Source organism: Lissotriton helveticus, chromosome 9, assembly GCF_964261635.1.
Source record: "Lissotriton helveticus chromosome 9, aLisHel1.1, whole genome shotgun sequence".
Lineage (NCBI taxonomy): Eukaryota > Metazoa > Chordata > Amphibia > Caudata > Salamandridae > Lissotriton > Lissotriton helveticus.
The window spans coordinates 59,985,183-60,008,952 of NC_136070.1; the positions used below are offsets into that span (position 1 = coordinate 59,985,183).

Here is a 23,770-nt window from a genome sequence, read left to right on the forward strand (position 1 = left end):
GTCTGAGATATCTGAGCTACGCTGTTGCAGGAGTGAATGAGGATTTTTCGTGATGGGAAAGGGAACGATGAGGGACTCAGTAAATATACTTCTTGAAACTTATCTCCATTGCCTTTTTGTGCTTTATTATTAATATGAGACACCGCAAACGGTTGCTGCCTACCTTCACTGTGATTGTATACTTCTCTTTTCTGACCTCTTAGCTCCTGACGAACCACTACGAGCAATGCTGGAAGTACTACTGCCTGCCCTCAGGCTCTGCCAGCAGTGGCATGGCCTCTGAGGAGGAGCTGCATCTGACCGAGAAACTCTTCTGGGGTATTTTTGATTCCCTCTCCCATAAGGTATTACATTTCCTCCTTACGACTGCAAAGCAGCATGAAAGCTTTTCCCTCCTCCCCGCTGATGAGTACATATGTGTCATGCAGCCCAACCCAGCCCATGGGTGGCGTTCAAGGTTGTGATTTATGAGCTGTCTATCCTGGTCTTTATCATCTGTAGTGTGTCTCACTGACGCTTAAGCGAGTTGAATATACTAAGAGATACAGTAGATTCTACATTGTTACACCCCCCTCTGATGCAGCAAACTAACGCTCTTCTGGTATGAATAGTGCTGTAATAGTATTAATATAGGCAGCCGAGGATTGAACAACAGGTTTGCATAGTTTGTGGCGAAACGTTTCTCTCTTGGCCTATAACGTGCTCATTTCCCACCTTGAACATACTTAAAAATAAACACTGGTGCCTTGGTGTATGTCGCTCATAGCTTTTCATGGTCTCATTCTGGGCATTCCGGTTATCTCATCAACGATGAATGAGTTAGACAAAACAGCGAGTCCAATGCAAAGTGCCAGTTGTTTGCAGGCAGGCCTTGTTTTCTTGAACAAACATGAGTCTTTCTGAGCTCCATGCAGCCCCACTGGTCCTGCAGTTGAGCCCCAACCCTCAACAGAAGTGTTAGTAGTATTGAGAACAAAATGCATTCATGTGTTACTCTTGGACCTGCTGCTTGTTGAAGGGCACTGTTAGCCAAATACAACATTATGAGTTAGCTGGTAAATCGGTGCTACCCTGACCTTCCTAAAAGTGCATTTCCAAGCCTGACCTGTGAATAATATTTACCTTTTGCTTTCCTTTGCTGTTTATCTCTGTACCGCTAGCAGGACATTGTCATGGCAGATTTCCGAATGAGCATTTCTCAATGATTATCAAGACATGCACCTATTATTTTTTATCGACATTCGTGTGCACACATTCAAGGCAGCTCAGAAGTGCATATATTAACATTTCACTGTTAATTTAGGAGAACATATTGCCTTCTTCAGTGTCTCTCAAGGAACAGAGAGCATACTATTTTAGATGTCTTACCAGCAGGATACTTTTTTAAACGAGCGCAAGTACTGTCCGAGGGTGCCTCTACTTTTTACCGAATGACTAGTCTCTCATTACTGTCATTATAGTCTTGAGACTAGAACATTCTCACAAATCTTATGCTTTTTGGGTTCTGTTATATAACACTTATTCTGGAAGTTTTATCCGAAGAGAAATAATATTAGAGCTCATAATATTGCTTTTCCAATCCAATGAAAGGTCGGTAAAAGTAAATGAATTCACAGTTTGTATTTTTTTCCTTTACTTTATTTGTTCAAGAGAGGTTAATGAAGACAAAACTGTAATTTCATTCTGGTAAAACTGAGATTACAATCTTTCAAACTATCCTTAAACCAGAAAACGATACTTTGCAAATAGAGATGGTGGATTTTAGATGTTCATTCGTCAAATTATTATTGTGCCGTATCTGTAATTAACCCCAGCAGGCTCCATCATTCAAACATTGGTCCACTGACCCCTGTAATGACCCTTCCTTCCTGCATGAACTCCTCAAGCTCCCCCTTTGCCTACAGATCAAAGCCAATAAACTTCATATGGGAGATTTTAATTTGTGGGTAGACCCTATGGAAAGCCTGCAACTGACCTCCTCATCAATATGCAGAAACACATTGCGAGGGTACTCAAAATATCATGTTCTCTTCCAGGGGATCCTCATTCATGATCATGAACACTGAATAGTCCCACCCTCATGTGGGGATCCCGGAACACTTTTAAAAAGTATACATATATGTATAACAAGAAATTGTACCATAGGACTTTATATACCAGTTTGAAGCGTAAAGAAGGCTAGAAATCGCCATATTTTACTGAATTTTCATTTTAAAAATAAACCATTGCATGGAAATGCATCACTATGAAACGGTGAAAAAGATGACTCTAGAAAATCTTTCACTAGTCTTTTTTTTAAAGGAAAAAGAACGGGAATATGAGACATTGTTAGCCTAAAGGCTACAATGGAAAGAATGGAATAAAAAAAACTGGTGCTTTGTCTTTCGGAACCTCACAGTACCCCCTGTGTCCAATCATGCCCGATAGGGTGACTGGACAGCTCATTTTTCGGTCGAGCCTAGGCAGCGCATGCGCTGTCGTTTAGAGACATGTATTCACTCTGTTGGCTAACAGCCCGCCCACTGCTTTCTATTTGTTCATTTCAGTGTCCTTACTGCTAAGTGGTTAGTTTTCATATTTGTCCCTTCTATTTCATGGTTTGGTCCCACACATGGAGAAGGCTCCCCCCATTTGTTGCATCACTCTTGTCCCATTAGTGTTACTGGCTCAGGGCCTTTTTTCCGTCCTGTGTTTTCCTTGATCAGCAGGGCACACCTGGCTTTATCTTTAAGCATGGTGGGTGCAACTTCTTATTTCAACCCCACGGGATGAGTCAGCGTTACATAAAGAAATCGAGTGCCCTGTCATGGCCCTCAGCATTTTTTTTTAGCACAGCGCCTGCTTCACATACTTTGTGCCAGTTGTTGCTGTCATTCTTCCTGCTTCATCCCCGCTGAGTGAGTGTGGCATAAGCCAGTTTTTCATAGAGATGGCAAGTGCCCTGTTATGCCCCGTGGCTTTGCGGTTGAACACATAATAATGGAGGCAGACCGCTCACGGTCCTATACCGCGCTGTTGTGGCTCTCCCTCCTGCCCATTCACATTGGTGAGTGTCATTCAACGGCAACCTACTCGTAAAAATTCTGCTGCCGGTCAACCTATGGTCACTCTTTGACGTTTACGCAAAGCCATATATAATAATAATATGCTTCCTATTGTTGATATATTTCGAAACAATTCTGCAGCTGACATTGTGCAACCTTCTTGTGACTCCTTTGAAATATGGCCTCTTTGTGATCAATCATCAGTAGCGGATGAAAAGAAACTGATGTCTATGTGCTTGGGTGGTGCCTTTATAAGCACCATGCACATCGCTTCTGGTGCAGACGATGCCAACAATGCCAACAATTCTATGCGGACCCGAACAACGCCCCCTACTGGTGTGCAGGGGTAGTGCTCACGAAAAATTTCCAGATTCAGTCTGACGCCAGGGTTTATTCTAAAGTAAGGAATCTGCAGCTAGATAGAGTCTGTACCAGATAAGGCATTTCCGATGATAAGTAAGTTGTTCTGATTAGCCTCTGATGGAGCAAACAATCAATCAATATTTGTGTAGCACCGCTAATCACCGGTGAGGGTATTTGCAGAACTCAGTTGAACAGCCAGTTCATGCAGTGTTCATTCTTCAAGCAACTCTTCTCCCATTGGAGAGAGACACAGCTTACCTGATCAACTCCCCCCCTATGGCATAGTCCCAGGACTCGTGAAAAACATAATCTTCGCCCTTCTGAGAGAATTATGTGCTGTTCAAAAATCATGGCCAACTTCTGACCAATGTCCAATCTCCCGTTCATCAGTAAAATCATGAAGAGAGAGGTATCAAGACAACTTCAAGATTAAGTAGAACGTAACTACCTCCTCCAAAATCAGCTGTCAGGATTGCACTCTGAAAGGGCTACAACAACTGCCCTGGTGAATACCAGAGAAGATCATCATCTTTCCATGGACGAAGACAAGACAGCAAAACTGCCCTCATACTCCTTGACTTGACCGGTAACTGCAACACTATAGATCTCACAGTCCTAACAGGAAGTCCTAACCCAGAGCCTGATTAATCCCACCCCAAGCTGTAATTAGTCCATTATGATTCTCTCCAAGAGCAGCCAAAAGGTCAGGACTGGATCAATCAAATCTTGCACATTTCCACTGTCTTGTGACCTTTAATACTTTCTCTTGCTCACTCGATAAGCAGCACCTGGTAAATTCCATATGTATTCTGATGATATTCAGATTCACTTCTTTTTGAATAACAGGCAAGACAACTTCACCAACATTACAACCTGCCTTGACAGTGTCTTCCATTAGATGCAGTAGAACTGTGTTTGAAAAAATGGCACCGAAAGAGAACCTAGTGACCACAGTCACTGAGACTGAGCCACTTCCATTGGTTTGCTACTCAAACTTTGGAACCCATCCCTCCTCCTTGCTTATAGTAAGGAACCCCGGTATCTTTTTTTATGTCAACCTCTAAATCCACAACTCAACATATTAGCCAAAGGCGTGAAATGCTGTTAATCCTTATTCAAAAAAATCCTCCCACTTCTCCACACAGAGTTGAAATAATGTCAACCTTTGTCCTAGTGCTTCTTGACTACTACAGAATCATCCACTCTGACCTTGCTGTAAAATCTTGTTACCAGGCTCCAAGAACGTCTGAATCAGGTAGCCATACTGTGCTTTAACCTGTGCAAGTGGCACCACATGAAATGTACCCTTCAAGGAGTCTACTGGCTCCACGTCAACACCAGGATCAAATGTAAGGTCTTAGGTATTGTCCCTAGAGGAACATTGGAGCATCAAATATGTACACCAGTAGAAACTGGCACCAACTATACCATTACCCGAGGCCTATGTTAAATGTCCACTCAACAGAGCAACCAATGATAATTGAAAATGATAAATTATGGAAGAAAATCACGAGTGTTCAAGGACTTAGACTATGGTAGTGATTCAGCCCAAACTTGAGATCCAGTCCCAACTACACATTGTTCAAACATTGTTGAATACTGAGCTATGTAAACTTATATTCAAGTGGACTCAAGTCAGAACAGGGAAGGCGACTGAAAAATGTCAGACACTGATAATTGCCCATCCGTCTTAACTCTAACCTCCCTAGCCTGTCATTCTTGTTTGCACCAATCCACCCTTCTGTCAAGCACTTTCAAGTAACTGAAGGGAGGCATATAGCACCTTCTTCTTAATAAATAATGACTGGCTGACAGAAATAATAAAATATAGTTAGCCAGTTTTTTGCCCTTAATCATGTCTCCTTAGGACACTTATTGTAGGTAATCATGCCTCCTGTTTATGAGTCAGTAATCTTGCTCTTGAAACAGTAACTGGGCCAGTAATTGTAATCAAATGAAATCACACATTCTGTCTTGTATCTGTAGGAATGGGTATCACTAAAATAGACAGTTCTCCATCTTCGGGGTGACTCAGAAGATCACCTCTGCTACCCTGACGGACTATCTTCCACCAGATTTAGAGATGACCACAGCCCTGAGGGCATCTCTGTACCTTGAAAGGAACCACAGTCATGGCAGTTCCCCTCAAGGTTATACAATGTTTTGTGGGCACCATCGGTTGGTTTTGATGTTCATCACCAAACTTTTAAACTTTTGTTTGTTTTTTAGGAACAAACTCCTAAAGCAGGAGTGTATTTCTGAAAAACAAAAAACGAATGTCCCCACACCAAGACAGTGGGGGGGTCATTCTTTTTTTTTCTGTCCATTACCTCCATGTTTTACTTGGCGGTGAAAGACTGAAAAAAGGACATTACACCATTGATAATAAATAGAGTGGGTGGTGTAATGCCCGTCCTTGGACGGCACTTACTCCGTAGTGCTGTCCAAGGAAGCTTTCTATCTACTGAGCCAACTTGGGCTCGTCAGCAGAAAGCTTACAGCCTGGCTGTCTCTAAATGAGGCGGGCGGGACTAGAGTTTGGTGGACAGGGAATTCATTACCACTTGCAACAGAGCACTCTGTCCACCAAACTCTAAATCAGGCCCAAAATTATGAAGTTTCCAAAGATGCTTCCAATTAAATAAGATATTAAACAAAACATGAGAAGTATTGCTGCCCGAGAAGCAAGAGGTTTTTAACTGTTTCATTTACATATTTGTCTCACTATTTATGGAACTAGCATAAAAAGAATAACATAAGCATGAAAAGGCACAATAAGGAATTTCTTGCACAGCTGATAGATTGTTCCTCTGTGCAAAGAGCGCCATAAACATTCGCAGACAGAGAATACCACTGTTCTAACTTTTGGCTTTGGGTGTTTGCTTGGCTTGAATCTTTCATTTGTTTGCGTAGCATTTTGTGCTTGCCTACCAGAATCTGTTTAACGGCTTCTCCTAACGCTCTTGCCATGTGCCAAGTACTAACATTCTGCATGTCTCTCTCATTGGACTTTCCAACCAGTTCCTATCTCTCCTGCAGAAGTACGACCCCGACCTCTTCAAAATGGCTATGCCATGTCTCAGTGCCATATCTGGGGCTTTGCCACCTGACTATTTGGATACCAGGATTAGGGCAAGTCTGGAAAAGCAAGTTTCAGTGGATGCTGAAGGGAACTTTGACCCGAAACCTATCAACACAGCGAAGTAAGTATTTGCAAATATACAGGCTAGTTAAAACTTTCAGAGGGTTTGCAGTGTTGGAAATTGCTTGTATCAGTACAAAGCAATGTTAGATGTGCAAATGCTGAAAAGTTAGCCCATGTTGAGTGAAAGATGGACATTAAGACAGGAAAAATTGGAAATGAGTATGAATCTTGAAAGAACATATTGTTAGGGAGAGAGGTTAGAGCTCAATCCTGAAAACAGAATCAAGAGAAATAAACCTCTGAGGATTAAGTTTTCCGAAGGATTTTGAACCAAAACAATTTAAGGAAGCACCATCAACAAATTAGCTTTGATGACTATTGTTATGAAGGAGTTGCGAGTTATCAAAAGTTCTAACACAGCTAAAGCACAATTCAGTCTGTGCTGGAAGAGGAGGGGTTCTTCAAATAGTAATTTATTTCTGTTTAATGTATGTGACCATGCATCGGATTGAAAAGAGAGGGTTCATGCACGATCTTCCGTCAAACTTCTTCATACAATGTGAAGTACTGCAAGGCCAGAAGCTAAACTGAAAGGTACTCATCGAGTAAGAAGGAAATGTTGGCGAGCCGTTGCATTTCATAGATAGAGGGAAGAGCTGTCACGTGGGAATCAGGCAGAATAGTCTGCCTGCGTTCCAAATACCCTTTTTGGGCCACTGACATGGAATGAGTTTAAGTCAGAACCAGTCTGTATCTTCATTTATTTATTTTTGTTTAGGCAGTTTTACATAGGGCGAGCAGGCATTTTACATAAAACAGTTCAACTAAGAAACGTTCAACAATATTGCACAGCTGGGTACGCGCCCACCGTCATGCAAATAGGAAAAGGACCACTGGCGTACACGTGCCTACACTGCGTGGGAAGCGCAAAGATACATGTCAGCAGAGCCCAGGGCTCTATTACAAGGTAGGAATAAAATATAGCATGAGAAGCTTCAGTGCCTCTCTTGCAGTAGACGTGCAGCACAATTCCATAAACAGAGACCTGCCAGTTCAAACTGTCCCACTGGGTATCACACTATATGAACAAATGAGGTATTAGCATTACTTAAATAAAGCGATTCCACTGCATATTCTATATCTTTAAAATAATGCTGGCGTTTGCTGCAAGTGTGGAACTATTTTACACACTGTCACGATGCTGGAGGATGGGTTGGGGGAATGGTCTCTTGCTCCGGGAATGTCAAACTGGCATTGCCCAGAGACATCAAAACTTAGATATGTCATTATGCTGAACAGGCACAGGGCATCCTCGCCTGACCCATTAAGTTCAGTTTTCCATAATTCAGTGGAACACATGTCCCGTGATGCCAGTGGGTCAACCAAGATTTGTTGAATTTGCTTTATTCATCTTGATTTGTCAGAGTAAAAGACCTACAGGGTTCAAGAGCTGCAACAAATGCTAAAAGGTGATGTCAAAGGCTTCCACGTTTGACCATTCTATGTGGATCTTGGTTATACAGTATATAGCAAGAGGCTATTCTTGCCTTAGTGTTCCAGACAGCTGTCACTCTTCACAGAAAAGATTGGTGAATTGGGGTCTCTTGTCTTTAGGCACATAAGAGGTCTGAGGTGTGAGACAAGGGGTTGTTTCCTCCACCCAAAGGATTGGGGTACCCATTAAAGTCTACACCTGATCTGCTACTGAAGAAACTTAGCGGAACAGGTCGAAGTGCTTCAGCACATTCTAGTACTCCACATATTCCACGGAGACAGAGATGGTCTTGTTCAGTAATGGTCGCAGGAGCAGGATCCAGGTCGTACCTGTGGCATGCTGACGGACTTCTTTCACCGGGGTGCAATCTACTGTACAATTCACAGCGTTGGAGGACGAGCAGTTTTGGTTATGGTGGGGTCCTCAAAGCCATACAAAGCTAGGAAGAACACCTTTGTTGGAGTTGTATTATTACAGAGAACTAACTGTTCCTCATTGCCTCTTTTGGGCAGCAGATCAGTTGACATAAACAAAGGTATGTAGTATTTTGTATTGCTCCTAAGGGTAAATCCTAATTATTAAACCACCTACAATTGTCTGGTCATGGTCGCAAAGAATATATTTTTGGCTATATTCCATTAAATTGGAAAAACACACAGTAAACTGCCTCATGGTTGCTTTCCTGCACAAGATCTTCGACATGGTGAACATACTATTACTTCACTGAACATTACTTTTTTGCTCCTGATCCTTGGTGCTAGCTTTGCCAAATCACAACTGAAGCATGTTCCCCTCTCAGATATTGTGTTCCAAAAACACAGGTTCATAGGTAGGGTTTGGATATAGTTTTACAAATACTGCTGTCTTTCCTATTTTGAAGTGTTGACGGTACTTGGAATAGGAGGCTTGCTGTCCAGCCATCTGCACCTCGTAGTCTCTGTTGGTTGGAACCCGGGCTCTACTGGCCTTCACTAATGTTCTCATATCCGTTCACATTTCTTTCCTGCACAGTTATCAAAACAATTGTTTTGGAGGTTTACCCGCTCTTCCACAGTCATTCACTTTATAATTTAGAGATGATAAAGTTTGCCATGCATAGTGCACCAAGCAGTGCTCTTTCTGCCTGTAGTTCTTTGACAGGATTTACACCACCCAATCCACTTCCTGAACATCAAATTCCAACTTAGAATATGGGGCAATAGGCACTTTTGTCAGGGTCATTTCTATGTCTGGATGGAATGGTAAGTGATGTCACTCTTTTTAATACTTTTAGTTTAACGCTTCCTGAAAAACTGGAGTACATTGTCAGCAGGAACGCTGAACACTCGCACGACAAGTGGGCCTACGACAAGGTAATTATTGTTGTTGTCTGAAAAGTGTCTAGTCTACATGGTTTGTGATTATCTGACCGTTTGGTGGGCATATGCTTACATGCCTCTTACATGCTAGCAAGCTTCTCAATTTTAATGGTGAAAATTACACTTTTGATTTTTCACGAGGGGTGTGTTTGTTGACTTGTGCACGAGTGGGAGTAATTATTTGTGTCTCCTTAATAGTGAAATTATCTGTTGATTTCACTTTCTTTCCTTTTTTTCTTTTCATGATTGAGAGAGAGTTACCAATGATAATAAGTGGGTAAACTGGTAATTTTTAGCCAGCAACCCCTTGTGGCGGTTCTACCGTGTGGTGCTCTCTCTCTCTTTCCTCACATTTTTTCATTGCATGGAAAGTGGGGTTTGTAGGTGGTAGTGGACGTGTGGTTTTTGTTTATAAATGTGACACTGTGACCTATATGAATAAATGAAAATTCATATATAAAGGGAGTGAAAGAAAATTGGACATCCCAATATGTCACGCCTATAAGGAAACATGTGTCCTCAAGGAGGAGTCCTGTGTTGTTTATATAAGATGTATAATATCTGACAGTTGGAGGCCTCAGTCAGGGCAGGCCAGACTCAGGTCAGGCTCGATGAGGTGGGCTGTGAGGGTTCCCAGTCTGACAACAGGGAAGAATATTCAAGCATGTGAATCTATGAAAGATACCAATGCTGGGAAACTGAAGTTACAGGTAAGTAACCAATTTCCTACTTCCCCATCATCTACTGGGCCTCCTGAAAAGGAAAAGAGGGGAGTGGATGGTGTTGTCTGTAGAGTCTGTGGAACCTCTGCAGCTGCTATAAAAACTTTCCTTTTTGTGAGATGCGCAGTTTGTTCAAATCCTCCCTATATTGATAGGAAGATTTAAAAAAGATCCTTCAAGATGGCATGATGTTATCGAACTGAGTCATCAGTGTTGCAGCTGATTCATCAGACCTAGCAGTCCACAGTTATTGCCTAGTTCTGACTTAAAGGACTAAAACCAGAAGCCCATCAGAAGTTACTAAATCAACCATATAGAGAATGTCCCTTCTTCTTAAAAAGGACTAGGAATATATTCATATTATCTTATGATTCAACCTGACAGGTCCATCACAAGAATTCAGAATTCCATAATATGAAGTGGGTTAAAAACCCTAGGCCTGAGTGACGTATGGGACCTGCACGTCAGCCAAAACGAGTTTAAAAGGCTAGCAAAAATAAGCGCAAAAAAGATTTCCTCAATGGAAGACAAGGCGAGCCTTGCAAGAAGAAGCCATGACTGGATGACCCTCACTTCATACGACCAGTTGTCACCTCAGAGTTATTTAACCTGTACCTTCAATGCACGCACTAAACTCTGTTTTTTAAAATTAGATTGGGGGTGATTAACTTTCCCAAATGGAAAAGAGAAGAAGCCCTGGAGACATGTCCATTCTGCAGCAAACATAGGGAAGACATAATTCACGTTGTGTGCCTGTGCCCAAGCTTCTTGAAAGAAAGAAGGATCCTCCTACGGAGGGCCTGGAACAACAAGGAAGTTAGATCATGCAGATCTGCAGTACTGGCCTGCTTCGACCCACGGAACACACATCTAAATTGTGCATTGGTGAGGTTTATGCACTGCGCAGCAAAGAAACTAGAGAAAGGAGACGCCGATCGCTACCTCAGTCAGAGACATAGATCCATGGACCAACATAATAATGAGAATTCTTGCTCTACGGGCACCCTGACATATGAAATTCCGCCGGAATTGCACAAGTATATTCTACACAAATAAAGGACGGCGCGCACAGGCTGGACACCTTTAGTCTGCAACACATCATTTTGGTCACAATTATCTTGAAGGGATTGTTTTCAAAGGTACCTGTGCAGCAGGGCACAAACAAGAGAACTTGAACAAGTGGAGGGCTGGACACTCTTTTATCATTGTGACCAGGGTCTTATTTTTTCATTAATTACAATAAGTCTTATGTTTCTATTTATACTTTTATCAATTTAATAAGTAGCAAAACATTTTATCTTTTGTTCCCTGCAAAGGTCAACTGGATGAAAAAAAGAAACCTCAACTGCCTCGAGAGAACTGGGTGCATGTAATAGTTATAGAAAGCATCCTTTCATATTTTGCTGGCAAACAATACTCAACATGTCTGAGGTTTATGGTGGTTAACAATCATTACCAATATAAACTACTTCCCTTTGTATTCAAATACATGCCATGGCAGTGGTAGCTGGAAACTTCAGAAAGAAAGAACATCTTTATTCTTGCATGGATTAAATGCTTGTAAAAGCATCAACTTCTTAAAATGTTCAACAGCACTTCCACGTGACAGTTCCAATTCTATTGTGCTTAGGCCTAAAAATATTTTAGTCAAACTCAGAATTGGTTCTGGTCCTGTCCATCCATTATTTGGAGTGCTCCTAGATACACAGTCAGCAGCAGATCGCCCACTGGATGACCTTCCTTTATCCATCTCAAGTGCTGCAGTCTTCCATGGAAATTCCATCCGACAGCCCATCAGATCTCTTCTCTGTTGGAGTCCACGGCTTTGTTCATCTTCCTAGTACCCCTTGCATACCTATGATGAGACCTTGGTCTTGAGGATCAACGGTACCGCTTCTCAGGACCTGGAAAGACAATCTAACTCTCTCAAAAGCTGAAATCCAATTTCTCCCTTTGTGGTTCTGACCAGAGAATCTTCTGCAAGGTTTTTGATTTGATCAATTGGTATTCATTTGTATTTTGCTTCCCCTGAGGCGTGAGCCGGGGGTTGCAGGCTGCTGCTCATTACTTTTTAACCCTATATTTTCGCTGTACACCGCTAATTTTTAACTTAAATTGTTGTGTTGTATTGTGTTAGTGTGCCTTACCTGCCACAGCGTGACCTTGGCTTGTGAAACTGACACCGTAGTGTCGCGCTTGCTGAAACGGTGCCGCCATCTTAGGTGGACACCAGGGCAGCGCTCTAGCTGTTGGGCGTTTTCACTGCCTCTCCCTTTATTATGTGCAAGCCCGTCTGCGCCCGTCATCGCCAGTCCATCGCCTCTCGCCAGGACCCCTGGTCGGGACCGGTTATCCTGCTACAGGTATGATAGAGAGCAACTCATGATTCTGAAACCTAGTGCGACGAAGTGTGCGATACCGTCACTCCTGTTAGGTGAGACTAGGCTGAGATGTCAGTCGTGCGCGTTTTCCACGTGCTCGCCCTCTGGGATTCGGACAACTAAAGTCTCAGAAAACCTAATGCGTTTCACTGTTTACCAATTAAATGTATGCTCTTTAGCAAAACATCATATGGAAGTCCACTCACTGCTCAGTGACGATTCCCCCGACGTCCTCTTTATTTGTGAGACTTGGCTGCGGGATGATATGGTAGCGATCACCGGTTTATCCCTTCCGGATGGCTATCTAATAAAGACTCTCAATCGTGACTCGAGAGGTGGGGGGATAGCGGTCATTTACAAAGCAAGGTATCCCTGTTCCTTTATGGCGGAGAAACTGTGCGGCAGTGAATGTGCACGCTTCTAAATAGATGTAAGCCCGCATTTTACCTTCTCTGGGCTATATATCTACCACCCTCCCGGCCATGCTCCTAAATTTAGTGAGGCCCTGCTGGAGCTAGTCAGTTCCCTGGTTGTAAGGTCTGCAAACTTCTCTATTATAGGAGATTTGAATCTCCATTTCGATCAAAAATCGGAGCAAGCCATCAGCAACTTGATTGCTGACTTGGCTGCTTTTCAATTAGACCTACTGGTAAAGGACGCCACCCATGTGGCAGGACACATATTAGATCCTGTTTTTTCCAACATCCCAGATGTCCGAATGGATCGACCTACGCCCATGGGCTGGACTGAGCACTATCTGATCAAAGCCAGTTGGATGTTACTACAACCTCCTAAGTCAGTCAAAACCTCATTGACGTTTAAAAGGCCTTGGCATAAACTCAATACTAACGAGTTTCATTCCTATCTGAGAGAGACCTCTGTTGGAGATTTTGCTGACCCTGAGGCTGCTTACATCGCCTTTTGTAACTGGATAGTGGGGGGGCTTGATGCTCTCATTCCAGCCAGATGGGTCAGGGAGCGCAGCTCGATCTCCAACCCTTGGTTCTCTGACGCTCTCAGAGCACTCAGAAAGGAGTATAAAATAGCTGAGAGGCTTTGGAGAAGGACCTATGATAACGATCTCAAACTGGTATACCTGGCCAAGTTGAAACATTATCATAAAACCATTTGTTCTACGTGTGCTAGATTTTATGCCGAAAAAATCAAAGATAGCTCTAACCCCACGAAATACATCTTTAAGATTGTTCAAGAACTAAAAAACACGAATACCTTAACTTCCCACGTGAATTCGGCACAGCAGTGCGAGGAGCTTGCTTTGTTCTTCACGAACAAAGTGCAGCAAATTTACGCCACTTTTCCTCAGCTTCCCTCTATGCCGAATCCTGTCACAGTTAAGGAAGGGACCTCTACTCTGACCATGATACCTGAGATCCCATGTGAAGAACTGGGGAAACTCTGTAAGAGGGTTAAATCGGGCTCTCCATCTGATCCGATGAAGCCGGCTCAGTTCTTAGAATCTATGGAGCTTTTTCAGAAACCACTAGGTCAGATTCTTAATCTATCCTTTACCATGGCCACAGTACCCCTGGCCTGGAAACAAGCTCAAGTTTCACCTATTATGAAAAAACCCACACTTGATCCCTCCTTGCCTGAGAGTTTTAGGCCAATTTCCCTGCTTCCATGGGTCTGTAAACTGGCAGAGTCCCATGTGAACGAGGTTCTATCTCGACATATTACCCTTAACAACATCCTGGACCCATCGCAGAATGGCTTCAGACCGGGGCACAGCACCGAGTCTGCCTTGTTAGCCTCCACCGAGTTTTTAAGATCTACTCTTGACGCCGGTTAGAGTGCAGCGCTTATACTATTAGATCTTAGCGCTGCCTTTGATACGGTGTCTCATGACATCCTGCTGTACCATCTGGAGACTATCGGGATTACTGGCCAAGCTCTGGAATGGTTCCGTGCCTTCTTAGCGGATAGATCCTTTCAGGTGTCGGCACCGCCTTTTCTATCGCAAGCTCATCCCATCCGTCAAGGGGTTCCGCAGGGTTCTGCGTTGAGCCCGACGTTGTTCAACCTTTATGTACAACCTCTTGCGGCGGTGGCAAGAGAGTGGGGCCTAACGTTGGTATCATATGCCGACGATACTCAGCTTGTTGTCACCTTGGCTGAAGGCCCCTCTGCTGCTGCTGCGCGGTTCAGTGACGGTATGACGGCAGTTGCTCAGTGGTTGACCGACAATTGTCTACAACTGAACACCACAAAAACTGAAGTGATGCTGGTAGGGAAGGACATCTCTCTTTGGAATGAACACTGGTGGCCGGCTTCCTTAGGCACTATACCTATAGCCAAGCCAGTGGTCAAGAACTTGGGAGTTTGGCTGGACGCGGACCTCAACTTTCAGTACCACACGAAGAAGGTGGCAGCGACTTGTGTGGGTCTGCTGAGAGGTCTCCGCCCCATTCTGAGGTTCTTTAACGCACCTGTTCGGCAGCTTATTGTCCAGGCTACTATTTTATCACGCCTGGACTATGCCAGTGCTTTACTTCTTGGCGCTAATTAAGCCGAGATATCTCGACTTCAGCGAGTCCAGAACTCGGCGGCACGCGTTCTGGTGGGACTCCCACGCAGATGCTCTGTTAGAGCCACTATTAGTGCCCTACACTGGCTACCGATTCAATCAAGAATTCAGTTTAAGACGCTCTGCCTGGCGTTTAAGATTCTTAAAGGTATCAGTCCGGATCTACTCTGCCCTCTTCTAACTCCCTATATCCCTCAACGTAACCAGCGCTCTTTAGGCCAACAGCTGGTGACGATACCTAAATTCAGACTCTGTCGTGTTGGCGGCCGCTCTTTTCGATTACTTGCGGCAAAACTGTGGAATTCTTTGCCTGTATCTATTCGCTGCATTGACGAACTCCTTACATTTCGGAAAGCCGTTAAGACATTCCTTTTTCCTCTGATCTAGGTTCCTTTCTTTTTCAGCCTTCTATGTCTCCTGTACAATTGAATCAGCCAGCGCCGGGACGCCCCTTAACTGGGACAGCTGTGCGCTTTATCAATTTTTTAACATAACATAACATAACATCAAGCTATGCGCTTCCAGACTAAAGTAATGGATGCATCCCTTCTTGAATGGGGAGCGCACATGAATCATCAGCAAATTAAAGGCTCATGGTTGGGGAAGGAGAGCTCATTTCATATCAATCTCCTAGATCAGAGGCAGTCCAACTTACTCTCAAATCTTCTTTTCCAGTTTTCATATTGAACTCCCTGTTATTTCATGAAGGAAACAAGTTAACTAATCATTATCTTAACTAGCGGGAGAAACTAATTCCAGAACTCTGTATCTCAAAGCTCAGACTATCTGGAAGTAGTTGAATGCCAGCGATCTCACTGTTACGCTGTTCATCTCCCCGGAGGCAACAATTTGAAGGCAAACTCCTTAAGAGCTGAATTTTTCAAGAAAACCACAACTGGATATTAAATGATGAAGTGCTGCATGTTTTCGTCTGCATATAGAGTTCTAGCCACATGGATCTATTTGCAAACATAGAATACAAAATATGCCCCTGCTGCTCCTGTAGGTTCTACCGACCAGGCACAGTCCATTTAAAAAGCTGGTGGAGGAAGCTTGTGTATGAATCTCCACCAATACCCCTGATTCCAGCTATCATCAATAAAAGACATGGTTCATATCATTCTAATGGTCCTGAAATGTTCACATTAGTGGTGGTTGACAGAACTGTGAGATTCTGTGTAACAAAATACTTCTCTATAGTCTTTCACACACTGTAAAAATAATCCACCCTTACAGCCTGTTCGTTTTACCATATGCTACTCATTTAAAATAAGTCAGGAATACCGTCTTTGTCGTAATGTTTAATAATAAGCAGCTCAGATCTATGGGTTTTACCTTAATGTTGTCACCATTAAAAAAAAATACTCAGTGCTTCTGTGAGAAGTCTAAACTTTCCCACAAAGCAACCAAAAGGCATGGTTTGCAGACATTTCACTGCGGAGCAAATACTAATTTAGCCTTGATGCCATAGTTTGCCCCACTGTGACTGAATTAATTTTTTGTAAGTTTTATCAGAGGGGGTGCCCTCTCGTGCCCCCGCTCCTTTCTCCACTCTGACCTCGGGCATTTCACCACCTCCTTCTGCAACCTTGTTTAATTAGGCGCTGCAGTGTGGGCAGCGAAATGTCTATTGGCAAAACAATTTAGCACAAAAGTCTGCATGGCATCAGCCATACCGTCATGAAATTACAAATACTTGGAAAACTACAGCTGGCAAAAAATATACCCTTCTTATTCGGGCCTAGGAAGGATTGTGACAGGCGGCAAAGATACTCCATCGCAACGGCAATAGAGTATTCTTACCGACAAGAATGAGGTCTGCCCACCAAATGTAGATGCGGGCAGACCCTAGAGTTAACACTGGCAGAGAGTACTATGTCTCTGCCATGATTAAGCCCTTCTGATTGCCCTGTGTAGTAATGGCCATCGGACGCTGACTGTAGTTCCACCCCCCTAATTTAGTTAGGCAGAATTACAGGCCACTTTTCGCTGCCCGCCACTGCCAAGAAAACCCTGGTGGTAAGGGGCAGTTAAAACCTTTAAAATCTCTAGTTGCCATTGGGGAGGTCTCCCATGCAAAGGGAGCATTTTCTTTAAAAAAATCACGTTTCAGAATATTCATTTTGAAAATAAAAAAAGAAAACTGCTTTGTTCTGCTGACAGAGCTCTTTACCAAATAACAAAATGCATTGACAGGAACTAAGGTGACGGCTGTTTATGGCAATGCCTTATAAATGACCACCAGGTTGGCAGCCAATTATAAATCTGCGAGGTGGTCCCTCCACTAGGGCAAGGGAGTCATCACTGTATTAATGGCATTCTATTTTAGTGGAAGCTCACAACTTCTCCCCAACCAGATTCTGTAGTTAAGAGAATTAACAAGTAGGAGTAGCCAAACCCCTTTTCACTTTTAAAACTCTTTTTCTGCTGATCATGTAAGATCTGGCGACAGCTGCGCTGTGAAGCCAGTCCTAAACGTGATAAGAAAATAATGCAAAATAGATGGAAAGACACTTTTCCTTCAGAAGTCCAGCAGAATTTTAAAAATTCATACCATGAAAACATTTTTTTTAAATAAGTATGTTTCAGCCCCCAGCTGTTCTTTAATTTTTATTGACAATAAGGAAGCATATCTTGAGTGCATTCCTCAAAGAGGCGTTTTCAGCCCTTGTATGCTGAGAGTATGACAGTGGAGCAAGAGTTGGGAGAAGCCATTTCAAATTCTTGGGCATATGTAATACTCCTGCTTTGAGATATTTGTATTTGACCCTTGATTGATCTTCTGAATTGCCCTCCAGCAATGATTATGATTTGTTGGGAGCAGTAAAGGGCCAGTGACACAGTTACTAGACTGGTGTGTACTAGCATGTGCAACTATGTCCTGATTTATGTGCCTCCCTCCTAATTGAAATCCTGCTACCACATGGCAGGCAGGTAAAAGGTTTGGTTTTGAAGTGGTGGATGCCCGAGTGAATGGCAGGGCTTGGCATCCCTTGTCTTATGATTCATGTCTATGTGCTATGTGTTTCCAGATACACAGCGGGTGGAAATATGGCGTTTCGCTAGATGAAAATGTGAAAACCCATCCTCTGATCCGACCCTTCAAGACATTAACAGAGAAGGTACTGGCAAGGGGTGTGTTTAAAACAGAACATATGTGGTATTGTGGCAGCCTTAAGTTAAATATGTATTTTGCACTGCACATCAAACCCACGCGACCACCATATGAGCAAACAGAAGGGATTAATATGTGTGGTTAGATTAGGCCTTGGCCTTGGACAATGTAGCATGCTGTGTATTACTAAGCACAGGTTTCAGTACCACGACTGAGATTTGAGTGTTAATTGATCAGGGGGTGCAGGACAGGCCCAATGGGTGATTGTTGGTTGAGCAGGCTGTACATGAAACCTGGCGTCCTGGGGAAGCCAGACTAGAAGACCCAAGACGTCTTTTGTGAGTGGTTGTAGAGAAACATTAGCTCCTGTGCATAATTGTAGAGACCAGGAGTTGGGGATCACTCTTGGGCGTGATTGTAAATAGACCAGATTGTAAAAGACACTCTTGCAGTGGTTGTAACGAGACGAGGGGTTATGGGACTGCATCTGAGAGAGATCAAGAACAGCTACCATTGGGGTGATTAAATAGAGGTAAAGAGCATGGAGTGTTTCTGCGGTATCTGTAGAGTGACCATTAGGCCTAGACGACACCTGAGGGTGTTTGTAGAGATAAGAATGTTAATAGATACACCTGGGAGTGATGATCAGGGGTGCAAAGAGACTAAGGGGGAAAGACCAGCCCCTGTATAAAGGTGCTGGTGCATCAACAGCTGTGGAAGAAGGAAAAAATGATGGCTAGAGGGAAGGAGGTAGGATATGAAGCACAAGGGCAAGATGGGTTGACAGAAAGAAGAAAGAAACTAGAAAGTCAGAAAGAAACGAAATTGAAGAAAAACATGTACTCGGCAGACTTCTGAATTGTTAAGGAAGCAAAATGAAAGAAGGCATTGAGGAAGGGAAGAAGCAAAGAAGTAAGAAGATATTAAAGAAGACTGAAAAAAAAGGAAAAACAAAGGTTGGTGGGCTAGGAAGGGGCAAAAATAGAAAGAGATGGAAAAGACGAAGACAGAAGAGATGGCTTAAGGTGGGAAGGGAAGGAGACATGAAGTTGGGTAGCAGGGATTCGATGAAATATTGTAAGAAGAAGCACAGGAAGAGGGGAAATAGACAGACAAGGAAGACCTAAACAGAAGAAGAAATGGAAGGAGGTTGAGAGCAGGCAGGCACACACTTTTGGATATTGGCTAATCAAAAAATCCCATTAACTGATGACCTGAAGTCTCACTATCTGATAGAGAGGTTTACTGGGTGAGTAGTTTCTGAAGTAGTTTGGAGATTGACACTGTTCCAGCAGTGCCACCTTGATGAGGAATACTATGGCATTGCTGAAGTTACCATAAGGGACCTGCATTATGTTGCAGGATCTGAGTCACTGACATTGATGTAGCAGTGACAGCCAATGAAGAGTTACCTTTAGCCATAGAAGAATGTTCTGTAGGGTGCCTGCATTATTTCGCTCTCACCAACAGACCAAAGTGTTGTCCAGCCTCGCTGAGGATGCTAGTAGACAGGCTTAAGTAGTAGTCGCCATTGTGTTGCATGTCATAATGATGAATTGATGCATTGCAGTTAAGTGGCCCAAACTGTTTCTTAACAAAAGAAGTTGGTCTGCACCATGTCTAGCAATAAGAGACGAGTCCCTTTGCCAACTGCCAACTTTCTGTCTCTCAGCCGATGAGTGGACCATCAGATTCTCAGCCCTACGGTGTACCTGGGGTTCCTCTCTCAGCCACTGAAGTGACTCGCAATTCTTATTTCAGCCCCTGCAAGGCATTTCAATTGTTGCCTCTGCTTGGCACGGGTCTGGGAGTGAATGTGCCTCTATCTCGATCCCTGCCAAGTTTACAGATACCATAAATTCCGATGATGTGTGAGCAATGGGGATGCAGAGCTAAGATTCAAGCAGATTCAATACTCCAAGCATGAAACCTATAGGAGCTACTCATACAAATAAAAGCCTGAAGTCAATAGCACATGACACTACATAGCTAGAGGTCCTGTCAGAAAGTGTAGCCCAAAGGCCTGTCTAATCTGCCTGTCTGCCTGTTTCCATGAATACTGCAGCTCTGCATCTCTACTTAGTCTCCAACTTTGTCTTTGTTTTCACATAAGGCTTATACTTCACCCAGCCTCTATCCCTTATATTTCTGAATTTGGTTCTTCATTTTACCCTCATCACTGCTGTTAGAAAGCACTCCCATACAATCTCCACTCTATCTCATTCAACAAAGCCTCACTCACCCTTTCACCTCCTCCAACGGTCTCACAATATTTTGTTCTGGAATAATAGTTTAGCTACAATCTGCCATCCTCCCTGTACCCACTGAATTTGCATATCTCTGTCATATCCCTCTTCTCTTTATATCCCCTAGGTTGTGCAGACTTAAACACCATGCAACTTTCATTAGTTGGCCTTGTGAAATCACTCACATACATGTGCTTGTAGGCTTCAGGATACCAAATTCCAAAGTAGAATTTGTCAGAAGGAGTCACACTCGATATAAATATAATATAGCTTTGCAACAGAGGGGAATGGAACGGTTTTCAAGAGGCTCCCAGTACTGTCTGATAATTTGAGGACAGCATGTGCAAATGCCAAGCAGCGATCCCTGTGCGTTACTGTAATTAGAGAGGGAACAGAGTGGTCTTCTGCCTAAATAGTATTCAGGTTGTCTGTCAAGTAACCTACTCTGCTTCTTTCCACCACCAGGAAAAAGAAATCTATCGCTGGCCTGTCCGAGAGTCTCTCAAGACAATGTTGGCCATGGGTTGGACGCTAGAACGGACCAAAGAGGGAGAGGCTTTGGTTCAGCATCGAGAGTCAGAGAAACTGCGGAGCATATCCCAGTCCAGTCAGGTGAGGCAGTGTCACGTAGTACTGTTAGGTGTAGCGATGCTAATGCATAATTCTGGGTGGCCTGTCAAGTGGGAACCAAGAAAAAAGGGGGGTCTCATAACCCAATTTCCCCATGCAATTTCCATAGGGATATTTTGACAGCACCACAACCCATACAGCTAAACTAAGTTGCACTGAATTTTGCAGAGAGCTAGATCTTTACCCGTTCCATAGTTTTTGAGAAATTAAGGTTCAAAATGGATGGTTGGTTGATGGGTCTTTTTTTCAGTAAGCCACCCCGCTCCTGCGGCAGCGAGAGGCCCCTGCCATTCCTGCGGGAGGTTGCACTGCGATTTACAGGATACAAAATGAGGAGAAATGTTACAGCCTCCATTTGAGGACTCTGGGATTCCCGTCATGTCCCAAGAATGTAACAAAAATACGGTGTAATGGAGCAGACTAGGGGTACCCAGATCCCCTGGACCTTGTGGCTCCCAGGGCCAAATTAAAACAAAAATAAAATTAGTTGCCGTAATTCCGAGGGACTCCACTGGGCGTCAGCCGGACTCCTGTGCTCCCACAGCATTCCTACAGGAGTGCAGGGGCCACGCGGACTTCACGAGAGTCCAGCAAATAGCGGAAACATTAAATAAAGTAGGGATAAGGAGGGCGTAAGCGAGTAAGTGATTACAATGAGATATCCACATACTGTTTGTTGGCACTGTGGCTAGCTCATGCCGCACACAGCTTTCGTGGGAGGTTTGTTGCCTGCATGCTGTTGGAAGCAGGGCTTGGCCACAGGCCAGGCCCTACTGCAGTTCCCACACTGAAGATTAATGTGTGCAGTTGGCCGCCCCCTGGGAGGTTGGGCGCAGAACCTGGCCAGAGTCAGGAAGAAGGTAGAAGGCTAAATTCCTTCACAAGATCATGGAATCTGTTTTTAACATACACCAAATGGAATTTTATTATGTATCATACATAGTCACATTATTGCCATTCCCTGAAAAAGCCTAATCTCTCTCAGGGGATTTCCTTTAATAATCAGAAGTACTGATTAGCCCTGCCCATGTCACATAAGCACACAGGGTTAGCAAGATTCCAGATTTATGCTCTCATGAACTGTGAGAAGTTGGCCTGATGTGCAGTGTTCACTATTCTAGTGATCACTATATATCAGTCCAAACAACCCTTATTGATGATTGGTTGTAAGTCAACCTTATAGACCAGCTATCCTAGTAGCATGGATACGAGCAGTCTAAGGCTAAGACTCTAGAGGGCGTGTTAAGCCAGCTGTTTTACCATCACATTACCCCTTGAACACCCAGTGAAAGGACACCACACAAGTGTTATGAAAATAAACAGTGTATTTATTAGAATCACAACAACCCTGTACTCTTTATGAGGACAGGGTGCTAGGCACACAACAAAACTCTTACGAAAATACTTAAGTTAGCACGTTATACACAAATGCCCGAGGGGCACGAAAAACCATATATTCTAAAAGTGGAATGCGAAATTACTAGCAGGTAAGTACAGTACTAATAGGCTTTGGAATCGCTAGGACCTGACTAGGGAATCGTTAGATTACTTCTAGGAGACCTAGGGGACTCGGGTGCAGAGTGTGCACTCTCACGCGGGATGCGGGACAAAGTCTATGGGGGCTAGTAAAGGCAAAGTTAGTGTTCACGGGCGAACCCGACCTGGTAGGAAGAAAACGACAGTGGATCCTGACCCTAGGATAGTGAGGCTATGCTGGGACACCGAAGTGCCGAAGTTACCTAGCCCAGGGGCTGCAGCTGCATAGGTCTGAAAAGACGTCGGGGATCTCGTTGCCGGACCAGGAGCCTGGAAGAAGGAAGTTGCTGGCAGGCGACCAGTGAAGGAAAGTTCGTTGGATCCAAGCCTGGATCAAGGAAGAAGAAACCTGAAAGCAGAGGGGACCAAGTTCTTGAATCACTAGCCAGTGATTAAGTGGGCACCAGGATGGCACCGGGCGAAGTCACCTCGACTAGGTGAGTGGGCGACGCTGGCTCTACAGATCTCACGGACCAGGAGGCGTTGTCGGCGACCAGGATGGAGAGGCGAGCTGTCCCACGATGGATGAAGCTGTCGGCGTCGAAGTTACCCAGGATTGGGCAACAAGCCTTGGCTAATTCAAGCCCACGCGGTGGACTCAAAATGGCGTCTTGAGTGGACCAGGAGGGTCCGGGGTGCTCCTCTTTTGGAAGGGAGCAAGGGCCAGCCTGGAGCAACCAGACCAGCAGCAGAAATGTCGTCGGGCGTCGTTCAGAAGGCCACAAGCCAGCGGGCTAGTAGCCAAACAACGCGGTGAGCAGCAAAAAGCAGAAGGGCCCCACGCAGATCGTGGAGATGCTGGGAGGCTGCACTTCGGTGCTGGAGCTGCTCAGGGTCGGGGCTTCTCGGACCCCAAAGCACTCACCAGGAAATTACTCGGCGGGCTTGCTGGAAAGAAGTCGTGCAGTCTTGAAGATGGCCGGTCCCTCGAGGTCTCGTCACACCCACGAATCTCAGCGTGACTGATGATGCAGGTAGAGGTCAGAGGTGCCAGGGAAGCCGGTTCTCGTCGAGCTGGGCAGTCTTGATCCGGAGGAGAGACTTGCAGCAGACCGCAGTGTTCTTAAGATGGTGCCTGCGGATGCAGGGTGACTACTCCTTAGTCACAAGGGAGAAATCTTAGGAAGAAGTCTTGAGTTCCTTTCGTGGAAAGTAGTTTCAGGATTCAAAGATGATCTGATTTGGAAGGG

The 23,770-nt window shown here is 44.1% G+C and overlaps 1 protein-coding gene across 1 annotated transcript in view; it reads left to right on the plus strand.

Moving 5' to 3' along the window:
- Positions 1-23,770, plus strand: part of RYR3 (ryanodine receptor 3) — a 1,933,484-nt gene that overhangs the window by 1,103,393 nt on the left and 806,321 nt on the right. The window contains exons 50-54 of the mRNA XM_078661960.1: positions 204-344; positions 6,447-6,610; positions 9,321-9,399; positions 18,086-18,175; positions 20,880-21,026. Of these exons, the coding sequence (XP_078518086.1) occupies positions 204-344; positions 6,447-6,610; positions 9,321-9,399; positions 18,086-18,175; positions 20,880-21,026 (621 nt within the window). The remainder of the gene's footprint in view (positions 1-203; positions 345-6,446; positions 6,611-9,320; positions 9,400-18,085; positions 18,176-20,879; positions 21,027-23,770) is intronic.